Source organism: Lycium barbarum, chromosome 2 (genome assembly GCF_019175385.1).
Source record: "Lycium barbarum isolate Lr01 chromosome 2, ASM1917538v2, whole genome shotgun sequence".
NCBI lineage: Eukaryota > Viridiplantae > Streptophyta > Magnoliopsida > Solanales > Solanaceae > Lycium > Lycium barbarum.
Genome location: NC_083338.1, coordinates 142914626 through 142936318, shown reverse-complemented (window position 1 = coordinate 142936318; position 21693 = coordinate 142914626). Strand labels below are relative to the sequence as shown.

The window sequence follows — 21693 nt, the reverse complement described above, 5'->3', positions numbered from 1 at the left end:
ACATACGCTCTTGTGAAATACATGTTTGAATCTATACGAAAGAAAGGATCACTGCAGCTTACTAGTATGCAAAAAATGATACTTAATCAAGGGTTTTATTAATGAAAGAAAAGAAACTAAGTTGTGCAAGATTCCAATGTTTGACATAGCATCCACATCCTGTACAAAGAAGGTTGCGCCAAAGGATATCATAGAGGCAAGCTAAAGTTAAATATTTCTCTTTCCCTAAAACTTATATGGTTCCTTTGGGTCCAAACTGTCTACAAATGCTATTCTGATTTTCGTGAGTCCATTTTGTACTTTTTCACATCTGTTTTGGCTGGTCGTATTTGATATGGGAATTCGTTTGTTTCTTCATATTGCTTACATTACAGTAAATGCAATGTTTTGAATTTGTTTGGCATATGTTCTTTAACTTTCTTCCTTATCCTTCACAATCTTTCTAATCCCACTTTTCTTTCTTTTCTTTTGCATGACACACCGGAGCCGAAGAGTCTCATTTTGAGACTTAACGACACCGCTACCGCATGAAATTCGCAGCCATATACTAAATTTACTAGGCCAAAGCCCAATAGCGAAATAGACCGCAGCAGCAGTCCGGAAAATGGGCCTAACCTCTTTACTCTCTTTCTTAATTTTATTGTTGTGTATTTTGTTTGATTTGTATGACTAACATTCTGTTTATTAATTTAGATACACTTTAGTAACATTAAGGGTTTTAGCTTAGTTATGGGTAGTTAATTACTTACAAATTACATTCACTTCTATTTTTAAAACTATTTATAGTACCTATAATATTTATTTGAGTAATCGATTTTCAAAATAGCATGACTACATCTTTGGCTAACGGAATAATAATTTATGCTTACTATCTTAGAAGTTTTAAAACGTCACGAATTTTGCATGACATTAGCTCATCCTAAATAAAAGGCAAACTAATTTAACGGATAACTCTTTTACTTTAAGTTCATTTCAAACACTTGAAATACACATTCGCTGAAACATCAATATAAATCTTGCAATAACTCTACAAATACATTTTAATTTGCTAGTTAGCGTAATTCATATTCGGAATATATATGAAACATCACTCATCCCATTTCTTTTGGTTTATTTATAATTAAACTCTTATTAAATCACTATATTTTCTACAAGTATATTTTAAAACATTATTATTATACTTTCGTTTAAAATTTCAACAACATTTATGGGTCCTATTTCAAAATAGCATTAAAAGTACCTTTTTTTTACAAATTATTATTATTATTTACAAGTTCTATTTTAAATAGCATTCTTACATATTTATCTATAACTTTAGTCATACTTACAAAGCTACTTTCTTTTTCTATAATATTATATTTACACCTAGCCTAATTAAATTTTAGTCCGGTCGGTTAACCATTGTTAATGGGTCTTAAAGGATGCCTAATACCTTCCCTTTAGACTAATTGAATCCTTACCTAGAATCTTAAATTTCGCAGACCTTAAACAGAGCTAACTTTAAACATAACTTTAATAAATTTAGGTGTCCTAATTCACCATAAATAATTAGGTGGCGACTCCTTAACAAACCAATAAAAAACAGGAATCTCCAATACGTCATACTTCTACTTTAACCTCCCGGGTAAAAAAAGGGGTGTGACAGCTACAACTTGAAAATAAATGTTATCCAAGAATGAATAAAATATATGACATTGAACTTTCTTCTATTTAATTGTGTTCATATTTTTACTTATATTAAGTTAGGAATATACCTAAAATATACTAAGAATATACTTATAATATATATTATACATATAACTTAAACATATATATATATATATATATATATACACACACACGTATATGCTGTATTGCTGAATTGCTGCTAGTCAGTAAATATATAAACTTTACTTATAAACTTATATAACATATGTAAATATACCTACAATATACTAATAAATACTATAATATACATATACTATACAAAAAAAAAGAAGGGATTTTGGACTTTTTGAACCGGACCGGTTCTGATTTGGGGTTTCAAACCGGTAAACCGAAACCGGTGTCAGGTACCGATTTTTAAACCGGTCGGTTCTATAACCGGTTGCCGGTTCGGACCGGTTGACACGTTTAGACTCCAACCCCACTATTAAATTCATATTTTTGGACTATTCATTAAAACTATATTATGCATCGACCACCTAGGACATACTACATATAGTTTGGCACTACGAATCTAATTAATCATGGAGTAAATAATTGTCCTTGATAAAATCAAGCTAAAATATGTCAAAAGTTAAAATTTATGTCTTTTTTGCCTTGAAGTGTGAACAGTGACCTAGTTGCTACCTATTCAAGAAAGACGATACCCATTACAATTTTAATGAGAGAAAAACTATAGTAAACCTCCTCCTTATTGAAAGCAAATTGAAATGTATATGTGTTGTTTTGTACTTGTAGTGGTGGTGTGGGTGCTCCACTCCACCGTAAACCATTCCATGATCCTGCTCGAGCAGATACCTTTGTGTCATGTCTGATGAGGGCCTGCGGATAACCAGTAGGATTAATGCGGAGAGTGAATTCCCCTGGAGTTGGATCGTTATCGTTCTTCCAAGCTGAAAGGTATACCTCATGATCAGTTTAAAATTTTTGAGCAATGAGCGGATGGTATGGACTTGCTCTCTATAAACTTCTATGATATTTTGAAGAAGTAATTTCGTACATCAGGGTGGGTTAGTCATTGGTCAATAAATGTAATGAAACATAGATTGTAGTATAGTTTTCCTTCTACAAGTAATAAAAAGAAGAAAATAAAAAATTCATGATTAAGTATAACTTTGGGGGTGGGGGTCCACAAATAGCCACTTTTTCAGCACCACTACTGAAAAAATAGTACTATCTTAGAGTTCCAAACATTAAGAGTGAAACTTCAAGATCATGTATCCAAATTTCTCCTTTAAAATTTGAAAGTCAAGGATAATAACTATCTAAAAACTAGCTACCATCCTCGAGTTTTTGCATATATTGTAAGAAAGACATGTAATAACCTTAATTATGAGATTATTAGAAGGGTGTAAGGGTGTTTGTGAAAGTTTATGGACTAGTCAAACTAACATATAAATACTTTTTGGCTTATTTACGCACATATTTAGTGGACATTCAAGACGCTTATAAGTCAAAATCAGTCAAAAGTCATCCAAACTTAAGAATTTTCAACTACAAGCACTTTTGATATATGTGATACCTCCTTAATATTTCTTCTAGTTCTCAAATTATTTTTTCTTAAAATAAAATTTTAATTAACTTCCTCTCATTTCATATATGTGATTTCTCCTTCTCCTTAAACGAGACTTTTAAAATTTATATTATGTTGTAAAATCTTAAGGGTATTTTAATTATTTTGATAAAAGAACAGTTATCTACCATTTTTTTTAACAACCACCATTTTTTTTAACAAACACATTAATTATTTATTATTCATTTCTGCATTTTTATTCAAATACAGAATTGCTTAAAATTAATTTCGACAGTCCATGCTTATAAGAAATTATTTGCAATCGTCTACTCTAATCTCTTTTATTTAGTACCGCACCAATTGAAGTAGTAAGGATGAATTTGAAAGGAAAAAAAATAAATAGTAAATGCCTCTTGTATCTTATTTCTAAAACTTCATTTGTTGAAGAAGTGTTTACCGAAAAAAGTGATTAAAAAGGGTAAAAGGTCAAATAGGTCCCTGGACCATGCGAAAAAATACAGTGATGTTTTTAGGGAGTCATTTGCGTTTTGAACACCAAACGTATGTCCACTTTTATAATTTGCATCCTGTCCTATTATTTTTTATGATTTGCCTCGTAATCTCTCTGTTTTCTTGCAAAATAATAAAAACACTCTTTTTTTAATATTTTCATGAGGGCAATATTGGAATACGAAAAAAAAAGAACTGAAACAACTTAAAAAAGAGAGAGAGAGAGAGATCAATAAAAAAATAATGAAATTTGGGTAATGAAAAAAAGCTGGTTAGTACTCTGAACCAGTGTGCTAAAATTTGCACCGCAAAATCTGTAAGATCCACCGTCATATATAGTTCATACTGGCATTTGTGTGTGAGAGAGAATTGATTGCTTATAAGTTATACCTATAAGAAATTTGACATTTTAAATTTTTATCCCAGCCAGCAAAAAACAGCCTTGGTATATTCACCCCAACTTGGTTTACATCTGCAACTTGCTTCTGCAAAGATGACCACCGCAGATTTGTCGCAGGCAGTAACAGTAATCTAGGTGAATCTGAATCTGGTTCTGTTGAAGTCGACCAAGGTAGTAAATTTTCCTTGTTAACTACCATAATGGATTTACACAAGAGTGTTCAAAACGTGAAATTAGTTTGTCTTTGTTGAAGCTTCTTGTACTAACATCAAAGACTTTATTTTCTGGTAGCTCCTGAGACCTCACATATATATCACTGCTTTTAACTATGGTGATGAAAATAAACAAGGTTAGTTCTGAACTATCTCTTACGACAGAAAGTAGAGCCTGTTTGGATTGGCTTAAAAAAAATCAGCTTATGTTTTAAAAAAAATAAGTTGGGCTACCAACTTATTTTTTTTGGCTTAAAAATTATTTTCAGCTTATAAACTACTTTTCTTAAACTAAGTCAAACAGACTCAATTATTTTTTTGAGCTTATTTTAAGCATAAAATGACTTATAAGCTAGCCAGTCAAACACTAAAAAAAAAACTGAAAACAGCATATAAGCGGTTTTCAGCAACTTATAAGCTAAGCCAAACAGGCTCTAAATATGGCTTTCCTATCATCTTCTATTTGTTGCTTGTTATGACTCAACCCAAGCCCAATGTCGATACCTGCGGGGATGTCATACAAGCAACTATTGGGCTGAGAAATAGGACCAGAAGATTCTCGCAAAGGTTGATTTGGGATCCGGGGCCAATTAGCAACTGATTTAAAAGGACTAGCAGTTACAAATAATAGGTTATACGTATTATGAAGAACTGTCTGTTCCTCTCGTCCCTTTCTCAGAGTCTAAGTTTCTTATCCCCATTCTTATCTCTATCTTTAGTTACTTGTTATTTCAGTAATTTCCATTGTAATTCAATAGTTTGAGTGTTGCAATTACAATTCCAAAGTTGTAATCGTGTGCTCCAGTTCTTATTAATAGCTTGAGGAGTTTGGGTTTGTTACATTGCTTGATTGTGCATTAATAGCTTTACTTCCTGATTCGCATAAGATCAACTGAAGCTGTTTGCTTCGCCGATTAATACCCAGATTCTGAACCAAATGGATGGAGCATCAAGATGGACAGAAGATAAGAAATATCTTTCGTCTAGGAATGTTCAAGGGCTCTCTCATAACAAAGGCTTTTTTTTTCTCTCTTTTTTTTTTTTTTGTTTTTTGTTTTGTATATTTGTATTCCAACATTGCCCTCGTGGAAAATTTAAAAAAAGAGTGTGTTCATTATTTTGTAAGAAAATAAAAATGTTGGGGTGTGAATCATAAAGGAAAAAACTTAAAAACAAGTTCTTTTTCTCTTGTAGCATCCATGAGATGTAAAAGCTCAAAAAGTAAATTGTTTTGGAACTGCATGATACGGAAAATTTTTACTGCAAAACGGAGTTGGTTGGTTTTATATGCTGGCAATTTATTTTCCACATTGGAAACTAGTAATTCTCCTTAGAAATGTAGAGGTAGTTTTCTTCATAGTACACATAAGGTGCCTGAAGCCTCAGGAATATGATCTATATTTTCCTCTTGAATACTATGGTTTCCGCCATTATTGTTAGGATCAAGTTTTTTTTTTTTTTTTTTTTTTTTTTATTGTAATGCCAGCTCCTATGACTTTCCATGGCCCTAGTTAAAAAAGCACTACGATTCAAGTAATAGCACGCCCCAAAGTCCCTCTATCTTCTGCTAGGTTTTCCTCATAAAGCATAGTTATGTCAGCTAAACAAAAGTAACTATCTTGATCTTGATGAAGACTTCTGCTTGTACTGTGGTTTGACATTATTCTCCCCTGTGCTTTTTATTTCTTTCTTCTGGTTGTTAATGTGCCAAATGTTGCATGACTGCAGACTGATGCCGGGAAGATGTGCAAGATGCTAAAAGTGACACCTAGGGAACTACATATTGGATCAAATTCCATGAGATGTGGCCTTTGTGGAACAACAGCATCATTCAGCATGCTTCCCATGGATGCAGAAGGTGACAAAGGAAGAAGTGATTTTGGTGGTTCAGATTTGAGGAAAAAGGTATTTGAGTGATTGTCATTATTTTCATCTGTTCTCGCAACTAGGCAGATTTCCTATCATTGTCATGACTTCCACTGATTGTTAGAATTAAGCCATAGCCATAGCGCTAACCAACTGGTGAAAGTCGTTTCCTTCGGGAGAACAAAAGGCCTGAGGTCACGGGTTCGAAGTGCTGCAGCGCGTAGCGAATTGTTGTGATTTCATTGCTGCAATACCTGAGTATGTCATGTCATGCAGATCATGTTCATGGGGTCAGTATGGTTAGCGCCCAGCTGTACCCAAGGGTTCACAGTATGGTTAGCGCCCAGCTGTGGGTCCTCACACATACAAGCAGGGGTTAATGAACCTTGGGTGGTATTGGGGGACTTCAACAATGTCCTATTAGTGCAGGATAGGATAAATGGGCAACCAGTTCACATTCATGAAACAACTGATTTCCAAAATTGCATCAAGGACATAGGATTGGGACAACTAACTAGAAGAGGTTACCAGTATTCATGGAGTAATAAGAAGGATGCAGAATCAAGAGTCTATAGCCTTATTGATTGGATTTTTGGGAATGATCTATGGTTTCTAAAATATAGTAGTTTGACAGCACACTACCTTGTCCCAGAGAGTTCTGATCACTCTCCTATACTTGTCAGGACTGAGGTGGATCGATATAATCTTCCCAGACCATTCAGGCTCTACAATACACTTATACAACAGCAACCCTTTCAGGAGTTAGTTCATACTACTTGGGAGAAGAGCATAAATGGACATACTATGTATAAAGTCTGGAAGAAGTTGAAACTTATCGAGAAAGGGGCTGCGCAAATGAACCGGGAGATGAATAGCATTGATAGGAAGGTTGAGGAACTGCAGGAACTCCTGACCAACGCACAAATGCAACTGAACATGGACCTCTTTAACCCTCAACTTATTGAGATTGAAATACAAGCTTTCACTCAACTACAAAAGTGATCACAACTACCGGAAAGGGTAATTCGACAGAAGTCTAGAGTTAGTTGGATTACCTATGGGGATTCCAATACTAAGTATTTCCATGCCTACTTGAAAGTAAGGTAAGCTAGGAACAGGGTCTCCTCTATTTGTAACACACAAGGAACTATTTTAACAGATAGCTCAGCAGTACAAATGGAATTCACTAATTTCTTTACAAATCTGTTAGGCACCAAAGCAGTTGAATTACCAAGTATCGATATTACCATAGCTAGAGATGGCCCCTGCTTGACTGATGAACAACAAAGAGATATGAATAAAGAGTTTACAAAGGAAGAAGTAACCAGTGCACTCAAGGGCCTGCCATCGGATAAGTCATCGAGAATAGATGGATTCCTAGCAGAATTTTTTCAATATTATTGGGAGGTGATTGGTGAGGACATAACAGCCGCTATACTTGAGTTCTTCACCACTGGGAAATTACTTAAGAGTATCAACACAACAACAGTCACACTGGTCCCTGAAGTTGCAAATCCCACTTATGTCAAAGAGTTCCGACCAATAGCATGTTGTACCACAATATATAAGCTCATTGCAAAGGTGTTGACTGCCAGACTCAAACTAGTAGTTGATAGCATAGTAGGACCTTCTCAGTCTGTGTTTATTAAGGGTAGGAGTATACTTGATTATGTGGTAGTTGCTCATGAAATTGTCAAAAGTAACTCCCATAAGAATGTATCACCCCGGTGCTTAATCAAGATAGACATCCGGAAAGCCTATGATTCTGTGGAATGGAGCTTTTTGCAAATGGTCCTTCATGAATTTGGCTTTCCTATCAAGATTGTCTCACTCATAATGGAGTGTGTCACAACAGTCCAGTACTCCCTAATACTAAATGGTGGTCTTACTCCTCAGTTCCAAGCCAAGAAAGGATTGAGACAAGGCGACCCTATGTCACCGTACTTGTTTGTCTTGGCCATGGAGTACCTCAACAGATCTCTTAAACAGCTCAGACACAATCCCAACTTTAATTACCACCCCAGATGTGAAAGAATGCAAGTAGCACACATTTGTTTTACTGATGATCTAATCTTATGCTGTAGGGCTGACCATGGGTCCATACAGTTGATGCTACAGGCCTTCACACATTTCTCTTAAGTGTCAGGCTTGCACACTAACTTGGAAAAAAGCTCCATCTACTTAGCAGGGGTGTCCCGCATGTTCGAAGATCAGATCATTAATGACATAGAGTTTGTAATAGGGGAGATACCATTTCGATACTTAGGAGTTCCTCTATCTTCCAAGAAACTCAGCATTCAACAGTGTATGCCTTTAGTGGAAAAAATGATAGCCAGGATTAAGTGTTGGACCATAAAAATGCTCTCTTATAGTAGTCGACTACAACTCATCAAGAGTGTCCTCTTTGAAATGCAAACCTACTGGGCCCAAGTTTTCCTACTGTCTAAAAAAATTACTGAACTAGTTACAAGTGTCTGTAGAACATTTCTGTGGACTGGAGCTGCTGAGCTATCAAGGAAAGCACTTGTCACTTGGGAAAGATTGTGCCTGCCAAGGTCTGCTGGAGGATTAAATATAATCGATGTGTATCAATGGAACAAAGCAGTGATCTGTAAACTGCTGTGGGCAATTGCTGCTAGGAAAGAGACTTTGTGGGTGCAATGGATTCATTCATTTTACATCAAAGCTCAAAGTATTGATGCAATGTTGCGGCCTAAACAGGCAAGTTGGATTGTGAGGAAGATAATTGATGCAAGAGACTGGTTTGACACGGATGACATACTTACAGAGTTAACTAAATTCTATCAAAACGGTAAGTTAAGCATCAAATTGGCGTACCAATCATTTCTTCCCCAATGCCCAAAGGTACAATGGAAAAGCATCATTATGGGAAATGGAATAATTCCTAGACAACAATTCATCACTTGGCTAGCCATTCAACACAGGCTAGCCATTGTAGACAGACTCGCCAAATGGGGTATTCAAGTAGCCAAAGATTATGTACTATGCGACTCAGGCACAGAGGAAACACTAGCCCATCTTTTCTTCGACTGTAGATACTTCAGCAACATATGGAGTGCACTGCTTAGATGGTTGGGTATTACTAGGCATTCTACTAGCTGGTGTACAGAGATAGCATGGTTGAGCCAAAGAGTGAAGAGTGCACGACCTAAAGCTGAAATTCTCAGATTCCTATTCAATGTAACTATCTATCATGTCTGGTTGGAAAGAAATGCCAGGAGATTTCAAACTACTCAAAGGCCCAGTAGAGATAGATTGAAGGAAATAGTTGTCTAGCTTCATGTTAAAGGCAATCAGCAAGCAAAATGGAAGCAAGTATTAGATAAGTTAAATAGTTATCCAGTCTAGAGGTAGTTGATGTATGCAAGCCTTAGACTAGAAATGCTTTTATCAGAGTCTTGAGGTCTAGTTCTAGAGTTTATATGAACTAGCGGATGTACAAAGCTCCACTTGGTTGAATAAAATTTCCATTTTCAACCAAAAAAAAATTTAAAGGTGTAAAATGCTGATTATTTTTTATCAAATTTTGATTTGGATAATTCTAATTCAAATTGTTAAATTAATTTTACATGTTTAAAACGAAACCAAGTAGAAATTTGATTTTCTATTTAAACGAAGAACTACTATTTTTTAATTTTTGGTAAATATTCTCGGTTTAGCTCATTTTACTTGTCATGTTGTCTTTTGCATGGGTTTTTAAGGAAATGCCAATTAGAATTATAATTTGACTAATTTACCTTATTCATTATTTGATCTCCATTTGATATTATTTTTTCTTTTACAACATTAATCTCTTTTCATAGTTATTAGAATAAGAATAAAAATGAAAAAGTAATTAAATTCGATCTTATTTTAAAATATAAATATTTTAAGTATATTTATTTTAGTAAGCATAACAAATAAATGACATGGCTGAATAGCAAATACAACAGTTCAATATCTAGATTAGATCTCAGGCTAATATAAAAAAATTTTGTATGGTTTGGCTACTTAACGTTTTGAAGAAAAGCAATAATATGGGGTCCATGTTTTTTGCTGTATAATAATTTCATTTGCTCCCACTAATGGGTTGATACGCATGTGGCAATGAATTCATCATTATTGATTTAATGGAATACTTTGGAAATTACACGAATATTGTTTGATTTTTTAATATGGGGTGCATTTTTTTTTTTTTTGACATTATTTGTTTTTTTAATATGGGGTCCTTTTTTTTTTTTTTTTTTTTGATAATATGGGTGGAGATGATGGGTTTTGACATTTCTATATAGTAGTAATTTGCAATCGTCTACTCTAATCTCTTTTATTTAGTACCGCACTAATTGAAGTAGTAAGGATGAATTTGAAAGAAAAAAAAAATAGTAAATGCCTCTTGTATCTTATTTCTAAAAGGCAAAGGTGCAAATATGTCTATCAATTTTGTGTTTTAGAGCGGATATACTTTCGTTTAAAAAGTGGTGTATATATATTCTTTCCGTTACAAAATGGTGCAAATATACCACTGCCCTTACACAAACAGTGCAAATATACGCTTTTCACTAATGGGATTTTTTTTAAAAACTATTTAGCTTATTTTTTAATTAAAAAAAAAAAAGTCATGTGGCTTTAAAAAAAGTCTACCCATTTTTTTTTAATAGACATATTTTTCTAACGTTACATGGTAATTGTTTTTGGTGGGTTAGTCTAGTTCATTTAAAAAAATATCTCTGTGGTTGTAAAAAAAATGTCTACCCATTTTTTTAAACGAACCAGACTTGATCCACCAGAAAAAAATTATCATGTGGTTTTAGCAAAATATGTGTACTCAAAAATTGGATAGACTTTTTTAAACTCACGTAGTATTTTTTTTTAATTAAAAAATAAATTAAATGATTTTTAAAAGAAATTTCGTCAGCAAAAAGGGTATATTTGCATCATTTTGTAACGGCAGGAGTATATTTACACCACTTTTATAACGGAGTATATCTGCTCTAAATTTAAAGTTGAGGGATATATTTGCACCTTTTCCCTTTCTAAAACTTCCTTTGTTGAAGAAGTGTTTGCCAAAAAAAGTGATTAAAAAGGGTAAAAGGTCAAAACTGTTCCTAGACCATGCAACTAGAAAATTAGGAGTGTTTTTGCTAACTTACCCAGTGGCGAAGCTACACTATGCCGAGGGTGTTCATCCGAACCCCCTCGGCTGAAAAAAAACATTGTTTTTATAAGGTTAAAATTATTTTTTTATGTATATATAGTAGATGTTGAATACCTTTAGGCTTCTTCGTATGTTTACTTTTTTATATTTTGAACTCACTCGGCAGAAATCCTGGCTCCGCCACTGAACTTACCCTTATTTAAATTTTACCTCTTTTCTAAAAAGCCTACTTAATGATTCTTGATTATGTAAATTAGGATAAATTTTGAAGAAATAAGATTAATTTCTTCTTGAAATTCTACAACATAAACAAAATGAAAAGCCTAAAGTATCATTTTATTTAGAAACCGAGAAAGAGACAATTTTGCTTTCCAAGTATTAGAGCCTATTTGGATGGGCTTATGCCTATAAGTTGTTTGCAACTTATAAGCTAAAATAAATAAATTGGGATAGTCTAACTTATTTTTTTTGGCTTATAAGCTGTTTCCAGCTTATAAGCTGCTTTAGATAATCTAAGTCAAATGGGCCCCATTATTTTTTAAAATTTATTTTAAGCACAAAATGACTTTAAGCTGGCCAGCCAAACACTCAAAAAAGCTAAAAACAGCTTATAAGCAACTTCCAAACGGGCTCTAAATAACACTTCAAAAAGCCAAAGAAAAGGGGTTTCAAAAAGTTAAACTTCAAGTCTCAACCCTCAAGGTTAACTGGACTTCCGTGCGTGGATGACGCTAACACTGTGCAGATAACAAGCCGCGTTGTAAGACCTTTTTTTTTTTCCTTCCTTTTTGGAAGTTTTTTTTCCTGTTGATGAGCGGGCACTGTAAATTTGATGGTTCTGTGGTCAAATAATGAAATTTTAATACGTTAATACGCTTAGTTGGTAATGCGATTTTCAGTTTACTTACTATTACTCCGCAATGACGTTCTGTTCTATGCATTAAGATGAGTACTTTCATGGCTGGTTGGCCAGGGAAGAAGGATATGGTCCTTGTTTCTCTTTTTTATTTTTCCACAGTGTCTGCCAACATGGACAATTGTGAATGCTAACGAGGATTCTGTTCGCGTATTAGAGTCTGATATCTTTCTAAGAAATAAATTAAATTAGAGTCTGATTCTGTTCGCGTATTAGATAACAACTTTGCACCATTTTCTGGATATATACTTTACTAAAAACTGGAGTTGCAATGCGCGAAATTTCCAATACTAACATAGATTTTGTGATGTGGTTATATTTCTGGAAAACAAATTAACATCTTTAGAAGTTTTGTGATATAAAACATATCTAATATTTCTATTCAGTGAACAATAGAAATAGAAGAAGATTTCATCCATCAGTAGATAACATCTTCAAGTAGAAAAGTTCAACTTGATGTTTATTTTAAGTACTACTGTATTTCTCAACAACCAAAGTTCTAAAATATCTTTCCTGTTCATGTGCACGCAAGACAAAATAGTTATTCTGTCACACCTACCGAGGATCTAACAATGTGATTGTGAATTCAATTTTTGAACTTCCTGTATGAGATACTGAGTTTGCTTCATCAAATACATTTCGTTCTGTGAAAAATCCTGGTTCTTTTGCTTTTGGCAGTAGATTCTCATTAGCCAACATCTGAACCACAGAAAACATGCTTGGTCTATCATCTGGATGTCGTTGCACGCATAATAAACCCACTTGGATTGACCTTAAAACTTGAGAAATATTGCAAGAGTCAGCTACGTGCTTGTCAATTAGTTCCAAGGACCTATCGTCTTTGTAAAGCTTCCATGCCTGTTTGAGTTTAGATCATATGGATCATGACAAATTCAAACTGTTGTACAAAAAAAAATGAGTACATATTATACTGTGCTTACATGACCGAGAAGGTTAAGGTTGTGATCTTGATGCACAAATCCTCTATTTCTCTTGCCACTCACAATCTCTAACACCAATACGCCGAAGCTAAACACATCTGATTTTACCGAGAAGATCCCGTCTACAACATATTCTGGGGACATGTAGCCACTTTTCCGAAAAAACAACATGGTAAGAATTCAAGAAGTGGGATTTCATATGAGAAGAGTACTTTGTATGATATTAGAGATTCTTACTGTGTCCCAACCACATTGCATGTTTTTGCTCCCATCTCATTTCCTGCAACACTTCTGGCCATACCAAAGTCTGATATCTTTGGATTCATTTCTATATCTAGCAAAACATTGCTTGCTTTAAGGTCTCTATGGATAATCCGCAGTCGAGAGTCTTGATGGAGATACAATAAGCCACGAGCAATTCCGTTGATGATGTGGAAATGCTGTGGCCAATCAAGTAACTTTTTCTTTGTTTGATCTACAAAAAAAGTTTTCTTGTTAGAATTTTTTTGAAAACATGGTTTGCCTTGGTCTAAATTCATGTTATGACTAATAAACCAAAGTATTGCTCATTTTAGATTGTGTAGTAGGTTAGAAATCCAAACCAAATATGTATGAATCCAGGCTTTTGTTAGGCATGTATTCATAGATCAACATCTTTTCTTCCCCTTGAATGCAGCAACCTAGAAGTCTCACAAGATTCCGATGCTGAAGCTTGGCAATGTAGATAACTTCATTCTTTAATTCATCAAGTCCTTGCATGGATGTCCTTGAGAGCCTCTTCACGGCAATTTCTTGTCTCTGTTCCAGCACTCCCTAGAAATGGCAAAGGTATATTAGGGAAACATAGATTTTACAAAGATGTGAATTGCGGAATGAAAATCATCTCTAACACACTAATCTTGAGCATAAACAGGTTAATATCCCAACAAATTTGTAGTTTATACCTTATAAACTGGTCCAAATCCACCCTCTCCAATTTTGTTGTTGACCGAAAAGTTATTTGTGGCTCTTGTTATTGTCGACAACTGGAATTGTGGCAGTTCAAATTCTTCTTTGAGTTTTAGTTTCTTCTTCTTTTTCCATATGTACAAAATCAAAATCAGTCCTAGCAGAATCATTCCCGTCAACAACAGGAAACTCACCGCGAGTATCTCTGTCTTCTTTCTGTTTGAACCTGCCTCAGATACTACAACCATCTTTTAATCAACCACTTCAAATAGAGATAGGCCACTGTTTTTGCATTATATGGACTCCATATGTTCAAAAACTAAGTTTAAAAAGACATCATTAGAAATTTCTTTAAGATAAGTTCTTACCTAGCTCTGAAGAATCCATCTTGATATAAATGTCTTGTCCTCTTCCAAAGAGCTTTTTGATATCAATCAACTCTCCGGACCAAAACAAGCAACCTCTATCTCCATTGCTTATATTTAGGCTCGAATAAGCTGTGCAAGAGCAGTTCCTTGAGCATATTTGCCTACACCCTTCCAGTGTCATGGTTTTATCGTACTGGGAGTGCTTAGTATCCGGCAACTTAATTCCAGAATATTTTAGAAATACATGTTCCTTGTTGCAATGGTATGGTTTCCTCCGAACACACCCTTCTGACCAATCTCCCTTTTCCCATTGTTGTGGATATTTAGGTACAAACTTTTCCAAACATCCACAAACAGGGAAACTATCCATGATACAGCTCCCATAGGCACCACATAAGCTATATGTATCACACGTATCCAGAGGAATGTTGAGCTTTTGCCAACTCTTGGTTTGATCCATCCACGTCGACCGTTGTGCATAACCATCTTTATTCAGGACTAGCCTTGATAACAACGAGCTGTTAATGAGAGAAAAACTATAGGAAACCTCCTCCTTATTGAAAACAAATTGCAATGCATATGTTCTGTTTTGTACTTGTACTGGTGGTGTGGGTTCTCCACTCCACCGTAAACCATTCCATGATCCTGCTCGACCTGATACCTTTGTGCCACGTCTGATGAGGGCCTGTGGATATCCAGTAGGATCAATGTGGAGAGTAATTTCCCCTGGAGTTGGATCATCAACGTTCTTCCAAGCTGAAAGGTATGCCTCATGACCAGTTTTTAAATTTTTGCCAAGCTTCATACCCGGCAATTGCGTATCAGTTGGAAAATTGAAGCTCTGCCAAAGGAAATTTTCTGGGTTGCCATCATTTGCATCTTTTATAACAAGATTACCAGAATCTAAAAGAACTGCAGCTGGATTTTGGACTGACATTGAGGGGTTAGTGGACCATATTGTCTCATTCTTGTCATTGAATAGAGCAAGTGTTCCTGGCTTGCTGACCTTCAAAACAGCAGAAGATGTATTTGTGAGTGGGTTTTCTCTGTTGGCAACCCATACAACTGTTTGCACATAGGGAAGAATTTTTTTGTACCATATCCCAATATATTGATTTGAGGAACCGCTGGGGCTGAAAAATCCCAGCTCAAAGGTTCCACCGGATGAAACAATAGTTTCACCATCTGTGATGAATTGATTTGTATTGATGGAGTCTGTTGTAGTTGTAAAGATCTTGTGTATGGAAGAACAGAAACACAATAGAAGAAGTAGGAAGAAACAAGATTCCATTATTGATGCCTTGATGATGCCTAAGCCTTTTAATTTGGTCGCCTATATATAGCCTATAATATTTAGACTTATGGTGCTGCTTCAGAGTCTTTAATTGTGCAAATTACTTTCACAACCTTTTGGACATGGCAGCTGCACTACTATTATTTCTACTAGTCGTTATCGCATATGTGGATTGAAGGCTTTTATTGCCTCTTCCTTAAGTTTATTTCGAACATTTGAAAAGTAAAATAAGACAGATGGCTATGGGCCAGCCCACCAAGACCTAAGAAATTCGAGTCCCGAGCCAAAATGACATATTTTTACAGCAATTAGACCAAAATAGGCTGCCTTTTTTTTTTTATACCCAAATGGGTATTTCGTTGATCATTCAACAAAATACCCCAGTTACTGTTCATAGCAGCAACTCTATTTTTTTTTTTTTTTTTTTTTTTTTTTTGCTATTTCGTGGATTGTTCCACGAAATAGCTTTTTTTTTAATTTTTTTTTGCATTTCGTGGAACAATCCACGAAATAGCTTCTTTTTTTTTTTTTTTTAATTTCGTGAAAAAAATGATTTTTTTTTTACATATCATGACACAATCCACGAAATAGATGTTTTTTTATTTTATTTCGTGAATAAAAAAAGAAATAGGAAATTATAATTTTTTTTTTGTTTTTGCATTTCGTGTATTAAAAAACGAAATAGGATAATTTTTTTTCTAATTTCGTTCGTATAAAAAGGAAATTGGAATATATATATATATTATTTCGTGTATTAATTAAGGAAATTGATTTGTTTTTTTATTTTTTTTGCATTTCGTAATCTAATGAACGAAATAGGTTTTTTTTTTTTTGTATTTAGTGAATAAAAAAACGAAATAGGAAATTATATACATATATATATATATATATATATATATATATATATATATATATATATATATATATTTTGCATTTCGTGTATTAAAAAACGAAATAGGAAAATAAAAAATAGGAATATATATATATATATATATTTCATTCATGTACCAATGAAATAGGATGAATATATATATATTTTTGTGTTTCATTTATAAAAACATTTATATATTCACGAAATAAAAAAAAATCTTATTTCGTTTTTTAATAAACGAAAAAAAAAATAGTTGTAAAGTCAAGACATAATTTTATTTTAAATATAAATATAATTCTAAAAAATATAGGGAGAAAAACTAGTTGTAAAGTCGTCAAACTTTAGATGGTCATAACTTTGCGCTCGGACGTCCGATTTACGCGATTTTTTTTTTGATTTTGGATATTTTTCCGAGATCTATGCACACAATGGCCGAGCCGATTTTTAAAAAAATGCCTTTTATCACATTCAATTTCAATTTTTCCCCAAATTGGCATGACATTTTCAGTTTTATTTACTTATAAGATGATGATACGCAATAGATTTCAACGTAAAAATCCAGGGATAATGTATCTGTGAATGTCAATTTCACTTTTGCGGTTTCAATTTTTGAAAATAAAGCTGACTAATTTTCTCGATATATAAAGTTGACTAAAATAACCTTACAGTTAAACACTAAGTTTTTTGAAAAATATATTTTAAAAAAATTAAAAAATGGATTTTAATCAATTTGGAATATATATATATATAAGATCAATTTCAAAAATATATAAAAAAACTGTTTTTTTTTTTTTATATTTCGTGGATTGTTCCACGAAATGCAAAATAAAAAATAAAAAAAAACAGTTTTAAATTAAAAAATAAAACAGTTTCGTTAATATAAATAAAACTGTTTTTTTTTTTTTTTTGCATTTCGTGGAACAATCCACGAAATATTTCATTGGTACATGAATGAAATATATATATATATATATATATATATATATATATATATATATATATATATATATATATATATATATATATATATGTATGTATATAATTTCCTATTTCGTTTTTTTATTCACTAAATACAAAAAAAAAAAAACCTATTTCGTTCATTAGATTACGAAATGCAAAACAAATAAAAAAACAAATCAATTTCCTTCATTAATACACGAAATAATATATATATATATATATATATATATATATATATATATATATATATTTTCCAATTTCCTTTTTATACGAACGAAATTAGAAAAAAATTTATCCTATTTCGTTTTTTAATACACGAAATGCAAAAATAAAAAAAAAAATTAAAATTTCCTATTTCTTTTTTTATTCACGAAATAAAATAAAAAAAAAACATCTATTTCGTGGATTGTGTCATGATATGTAAAAAAAAAATCATTTTTTTCACGAAATTAAAAAAAAAAAAAAAAGAAACTATTTCGTGGATTGTTCCACGAAATGCAAAAAAAAAAAAAAAAAAAAAAAGCTATTTCGTGGAACAATCCACGAAATAGCAAAAAAAAAAACGGAGTTGCTGCTATGAACAGTAACTGGGGTATTTCGTTGAATGATCAACGAAATACCCATTTGGGTATAAAAAAAAAAAAGATAGCCTATTTTGATCTAATTGCGGTAAAAATATGTCATTTTGGCTCCGGACTCTAAGAAATCCCTCACAAAGTTTGTCATACGACAACTTGCAACAAGTTGATACTCAGGTTCAGCCCTTCGTCGAGTGTTTGTTTATGTGCTCTGTGTTTCTTTTTCTTTTCGTTGTGAAGTGCTGCTACCTACATTGTTGAGGCTACTGGGTACTTGAGAAATAAGTATATTTCAGTAGCAACCCACTGCAGAGCTGCCTCACCAACATCGTCCTAGCTCCCATACGTACCAAGTTAATGAGTTATGCTGGGTTGACTCCAATAAATCTCACAGAAAAAACTTACTCACTCTGTTCAATTTATGTAAGCCTATTTCCTTATTAGTGCGTGCCAAAAAGAATGTTTTCTATATTTGAAAATAATTTACCTTCATGCAATAATTTATAGCCACATAAAATATATTCGACTCATTTAACGCCACAAGTTTAAAAGTCTTCTCTTCTTTTTTAAACTCTGTGGCCAGTCAAATGAATTCACATAAATTGAATTGGAGGAAGTACTATGTTTTGGTAGTGTAATATCTAAGACATTCAACTTGGCCAAGATTTTGGATAGCTAGCTGTGGAAAACTACTTGTCAGTGGTTTAAAAGTCCTTTTCTGGTCCGCTAACTTAGCAGTATACCTCTGAAAAAAGAGAGGAAATTGCCATGCAAGTTGGGCAAATTAAAGTTAATGTAGTATTACATCCATGTGACAGTAAACAGCAAAAGGACAGTGTACGTCCATCAAGTTGAAGTGATATAAATATGGAGGACCGCATGTCCAACCGCACTCTTTAAATTCATATTTGGAATATTCATCAAACTGGTATAGAGAGCCGTACTATAGCACCTTCCACTTGGGATGATGGCTATTTTTCAAAGAAAGTGCCAAAACTATTTTTACATAACGTAGTCAAAGTTATGACATTCACAACGGTAAAGAGTGAATCTTGGGCTTAACTCTCCCAACACGCCGCCGCACGCTTAGGACTAGACATCTGAAGCGTGACAACATTTTTTTGCACGGATTATCCTTCAAAGGCTCTGGTCTTTAATTTTTGTCCCTTAAATTACTAGTCTTTAATTTTTGACCTTCGCCTAAAATACCCCGAGGTTCTGGATTCGAACCTGGCTTAGTAAAAAAATCAAATTCACAAAGCAGAATTTCGTAGAAAAATTAGGCCTTAAGGCAGCAGTTTGCAAAATTTTAACTGAGTAAAAAAAAAATACTGCCTTAAGGTAGAATTTACCTTATGCCTGAAGGCAAAACTCTGCTTTGCGATTTTTTTTTAAGAAATTTTTTTGATTGAGCGGGGATTCGAATCTGGAACCTAGGAGTTTTAGGCGAAGGGCAAAATTAAAGATTTTCAATAATGATGGCAAAAAATTAAAGACCACCGTGAAATAAGGGCATTCCTGCGAATTGCCCCGTGGACAATATAAGATTGGGGGCCAATATCGGGTAAACAATTAATTGGGATTATCTTGACTCTGATACCATGTAAAGAATGAATTTTGAGGTTGAGTTAAAGCTAGCTCATGAGGAGAGGATTCCTTAAGTCCATATAAGGAGATATAGTAACTCATCCACAACCGATGTGGGAGAATCCACATAGGGAATATTAAAATTCAAAATCCAATTTGTTCTACCTAAACAATGACAACACACATAAACTGTTAACCGGATGATATTGAAGCCAATTCAAATAAAGTCGGGATTATGTCTTCATAGATAGCACCATTTGCTGTGTAAATATGTCATAAGATTCGAAAGAGCATAGGTCAAAAGCATTGATATATCGGAATATGAGATAAGAAAATAGAGCCACCACAAATCATAATATCCTCGAGAATCCCACCCTACCCACAACTCTCTTGTATAATATTCATTTATTGACACGCGATGGAACCTAACAGCAAGTCATGTAGTAGAGTCATTTCGTTTAGTGACACCTTACTATATCTAGAGGTGGTTCTAGAATTTTAAGTTTGATGAGTCTACTATTTAATATATGTACGTATACTTGAATGATATTATTTTTAAGGAAAAAAACTCAAATTTGCCATTGAACTATCCGAAATGGCTCATTCATGCCTCGTTAATAGTTGGGTCTATTTATACCATTGCCGTGACCAAAATAACTCATTCATGCCACGTACCGTTAACAACTCAAATGACAAGTTTTAAAATACCAGATTTTACATGTGGTGTCTAATTAAAGGTCCACGTCACTAAATTAACCCATTCCAAATTAAATTAAAACTCATTCCAAACTCGACCCATTCCCTTTTAATCAAACCTAAATCTAATTTCCCTTTTTTATTCCAAATCATTTTTCATTTTCTTATATAATTAATAAATCAAAATAAAATAAAAGTAGCTTAATATGGAAAATTACAAAGAAGGTTAGGGCTAAGCTGACCTGTTTTGATAGCTCTACTCTTGTATCCTATTCCTAAAACTTCCTTTGTTGAAGCACCGTTCACCGAAAAAAGTGATTAAAAAGGGTAAAAGGTCAAAACTATCCCTAGACCATGGGACTTCTAGAAAATTAGGAATGTTTTTGCTAACTTACCCCTAATCAAATTTTATCTCATTTCTAAAAAAAAACTACTTAATGATTCTTAATTAGGTAAATAAAGGTAAATTTTGAAAGAATAAGATCAATTTCTTCTTGAAATTTTAAAACATAAATAAAATGAAAAGCAAGTGTCATTTTATTTAGAAACCGAGAAAGTAACAATTTTGCTTTCCAAGTAAATAACACTTCAAAAAGCCAAAGAAAAGGGGATTCAAAAAGTTAAACTTTAAGTCTCAACCCTCAAGGTTAACTGGAATTCCATGCGTGGATGACAGTAACACTGTGCAGATAACAAGCCGCGTTGTAAGACCTTTTTCCTTCTCCCTTTTTGGAGTTTTTTTTTTTTTCCTGTTGATGAGCGGGCACTGTAAATTTGATGGTTCTGTGGTTAAATAATGAAATTTTAATACGTTAATACGCTTAAGTTCGTAATGCGATTTTCGGTTTACTTATTATTACTCCGCAATGACATTCTCATGGCTGGTTGGCCAGGCAAGAAGGATATGGTCCTTATTTCTCTTTTTTATTTTTCCACAGTGTCTGCTAACATGGACAATTGTGAATGCTAACGAGGATTCTGTTTGCGTATTAGAGTCTGATATCCTTCTAAGAAATAAATTAAATTTTAGTTGTAGGTCTAACAAATGCAAAAACAATTCAAGTTAAGGTAAAGAGTTGCTTAAATTCAGATAACAACTTTGCACCATTTTCTGGATATATACTTTACTAAAAACTGGAGTTGCAATGCGCGAAATTTCCAATACTAACATAGA

General features: G+C 33.4%; 2 protein-coding genes across 4 annotated transcripts; one reads left to right on the top strand and one right to left on the bottom strand.

The window, feature by feature from the left end:
- The first annotated feature begins 6308 nt into the window (after nucleotides 1-6308).
- On the top strand, nucleotides 6309-7207 carry LOC132629065 (uncharacterized). Its single transcript, XM_060344805.1, has 2 exons — nucleotides 6309-6324; nucleotides 6579-7207. Exons 1-2 carry the CDS (start codon nucleotides 6309-6311, stop codon nucleotides 7205-7207), a joined length of 645 nt encoding a protein of 214 aa, XP_060200788.1.
- Nucleotides 7208-12625: 5418 nt separating this feature from the next.
- On the bottom strand, nucleotides 12626-15947 carry LOC132627726 (G-type lectin S-receptor-like serine/threonine-protein kinase At4g27290). Of its 3 annotated transcripts, XM_060343282.1 has the most exons (7): nucleotides 14534-15947; nucleotides 14360-14403; nucleotides 14162-14242; nucleotides 13820-14030; nucleotides 13455-13692; nucleotides 13218-13368; nucleotides 12626-13134 (listed from the first exon to the last, which is right to left on the bottom strand). In XM_060343282.1, the coding sequence occupies exons 1-7, from the start codon at nucleotides 15822-15824 to the stop codon at nucleotides 12832-12834; spliced, it is 2319 nt and encodes a 772-aa protein (XP_060199265.1). In that variant the 5' UTR covers nucleotides 15825-15947; the 3' UTR covers nucleotides 12626-12831. The 3 variants fall into 3 exon arrangements, with proteins under 3 accessions (XP_060199265.1, XP_060199264.1, XP_060199263.1); XM_060343281.1 differs by having other exon boundaries at nucleotides 14162-14391; XM_060343280.1 differs by having other exon boundaries at nucleotides 14162-14403; nucleotides 14534-15946.
- Nucleotides 15948-21693: the final 5746 nt, after the last annotated feature.

Coding starts and splice junctions, on each gene's coding strand:
- LOC132627726 (XM_060343280.1), bottom strand. CDS start 15,824: ATGGAATCTTGTTTCTTCCTACTTCTTCTATTGTGTTTCTGTTCTTCC. Junction 13,693..13,819: donor CCTGGATTCATACATATTTG/GTTTGGATTTCT, acceptor CTTTTTTTGTAG/ATCAAACAAAGAAAAAGTTA. Junction 13,135..13,217: donor ACCTTAACCTTCTCGGTCAT/GTAAGCACAGTA, acceptor AAACTCAAACAG/GCATGGAAGCTTTACAAAGA.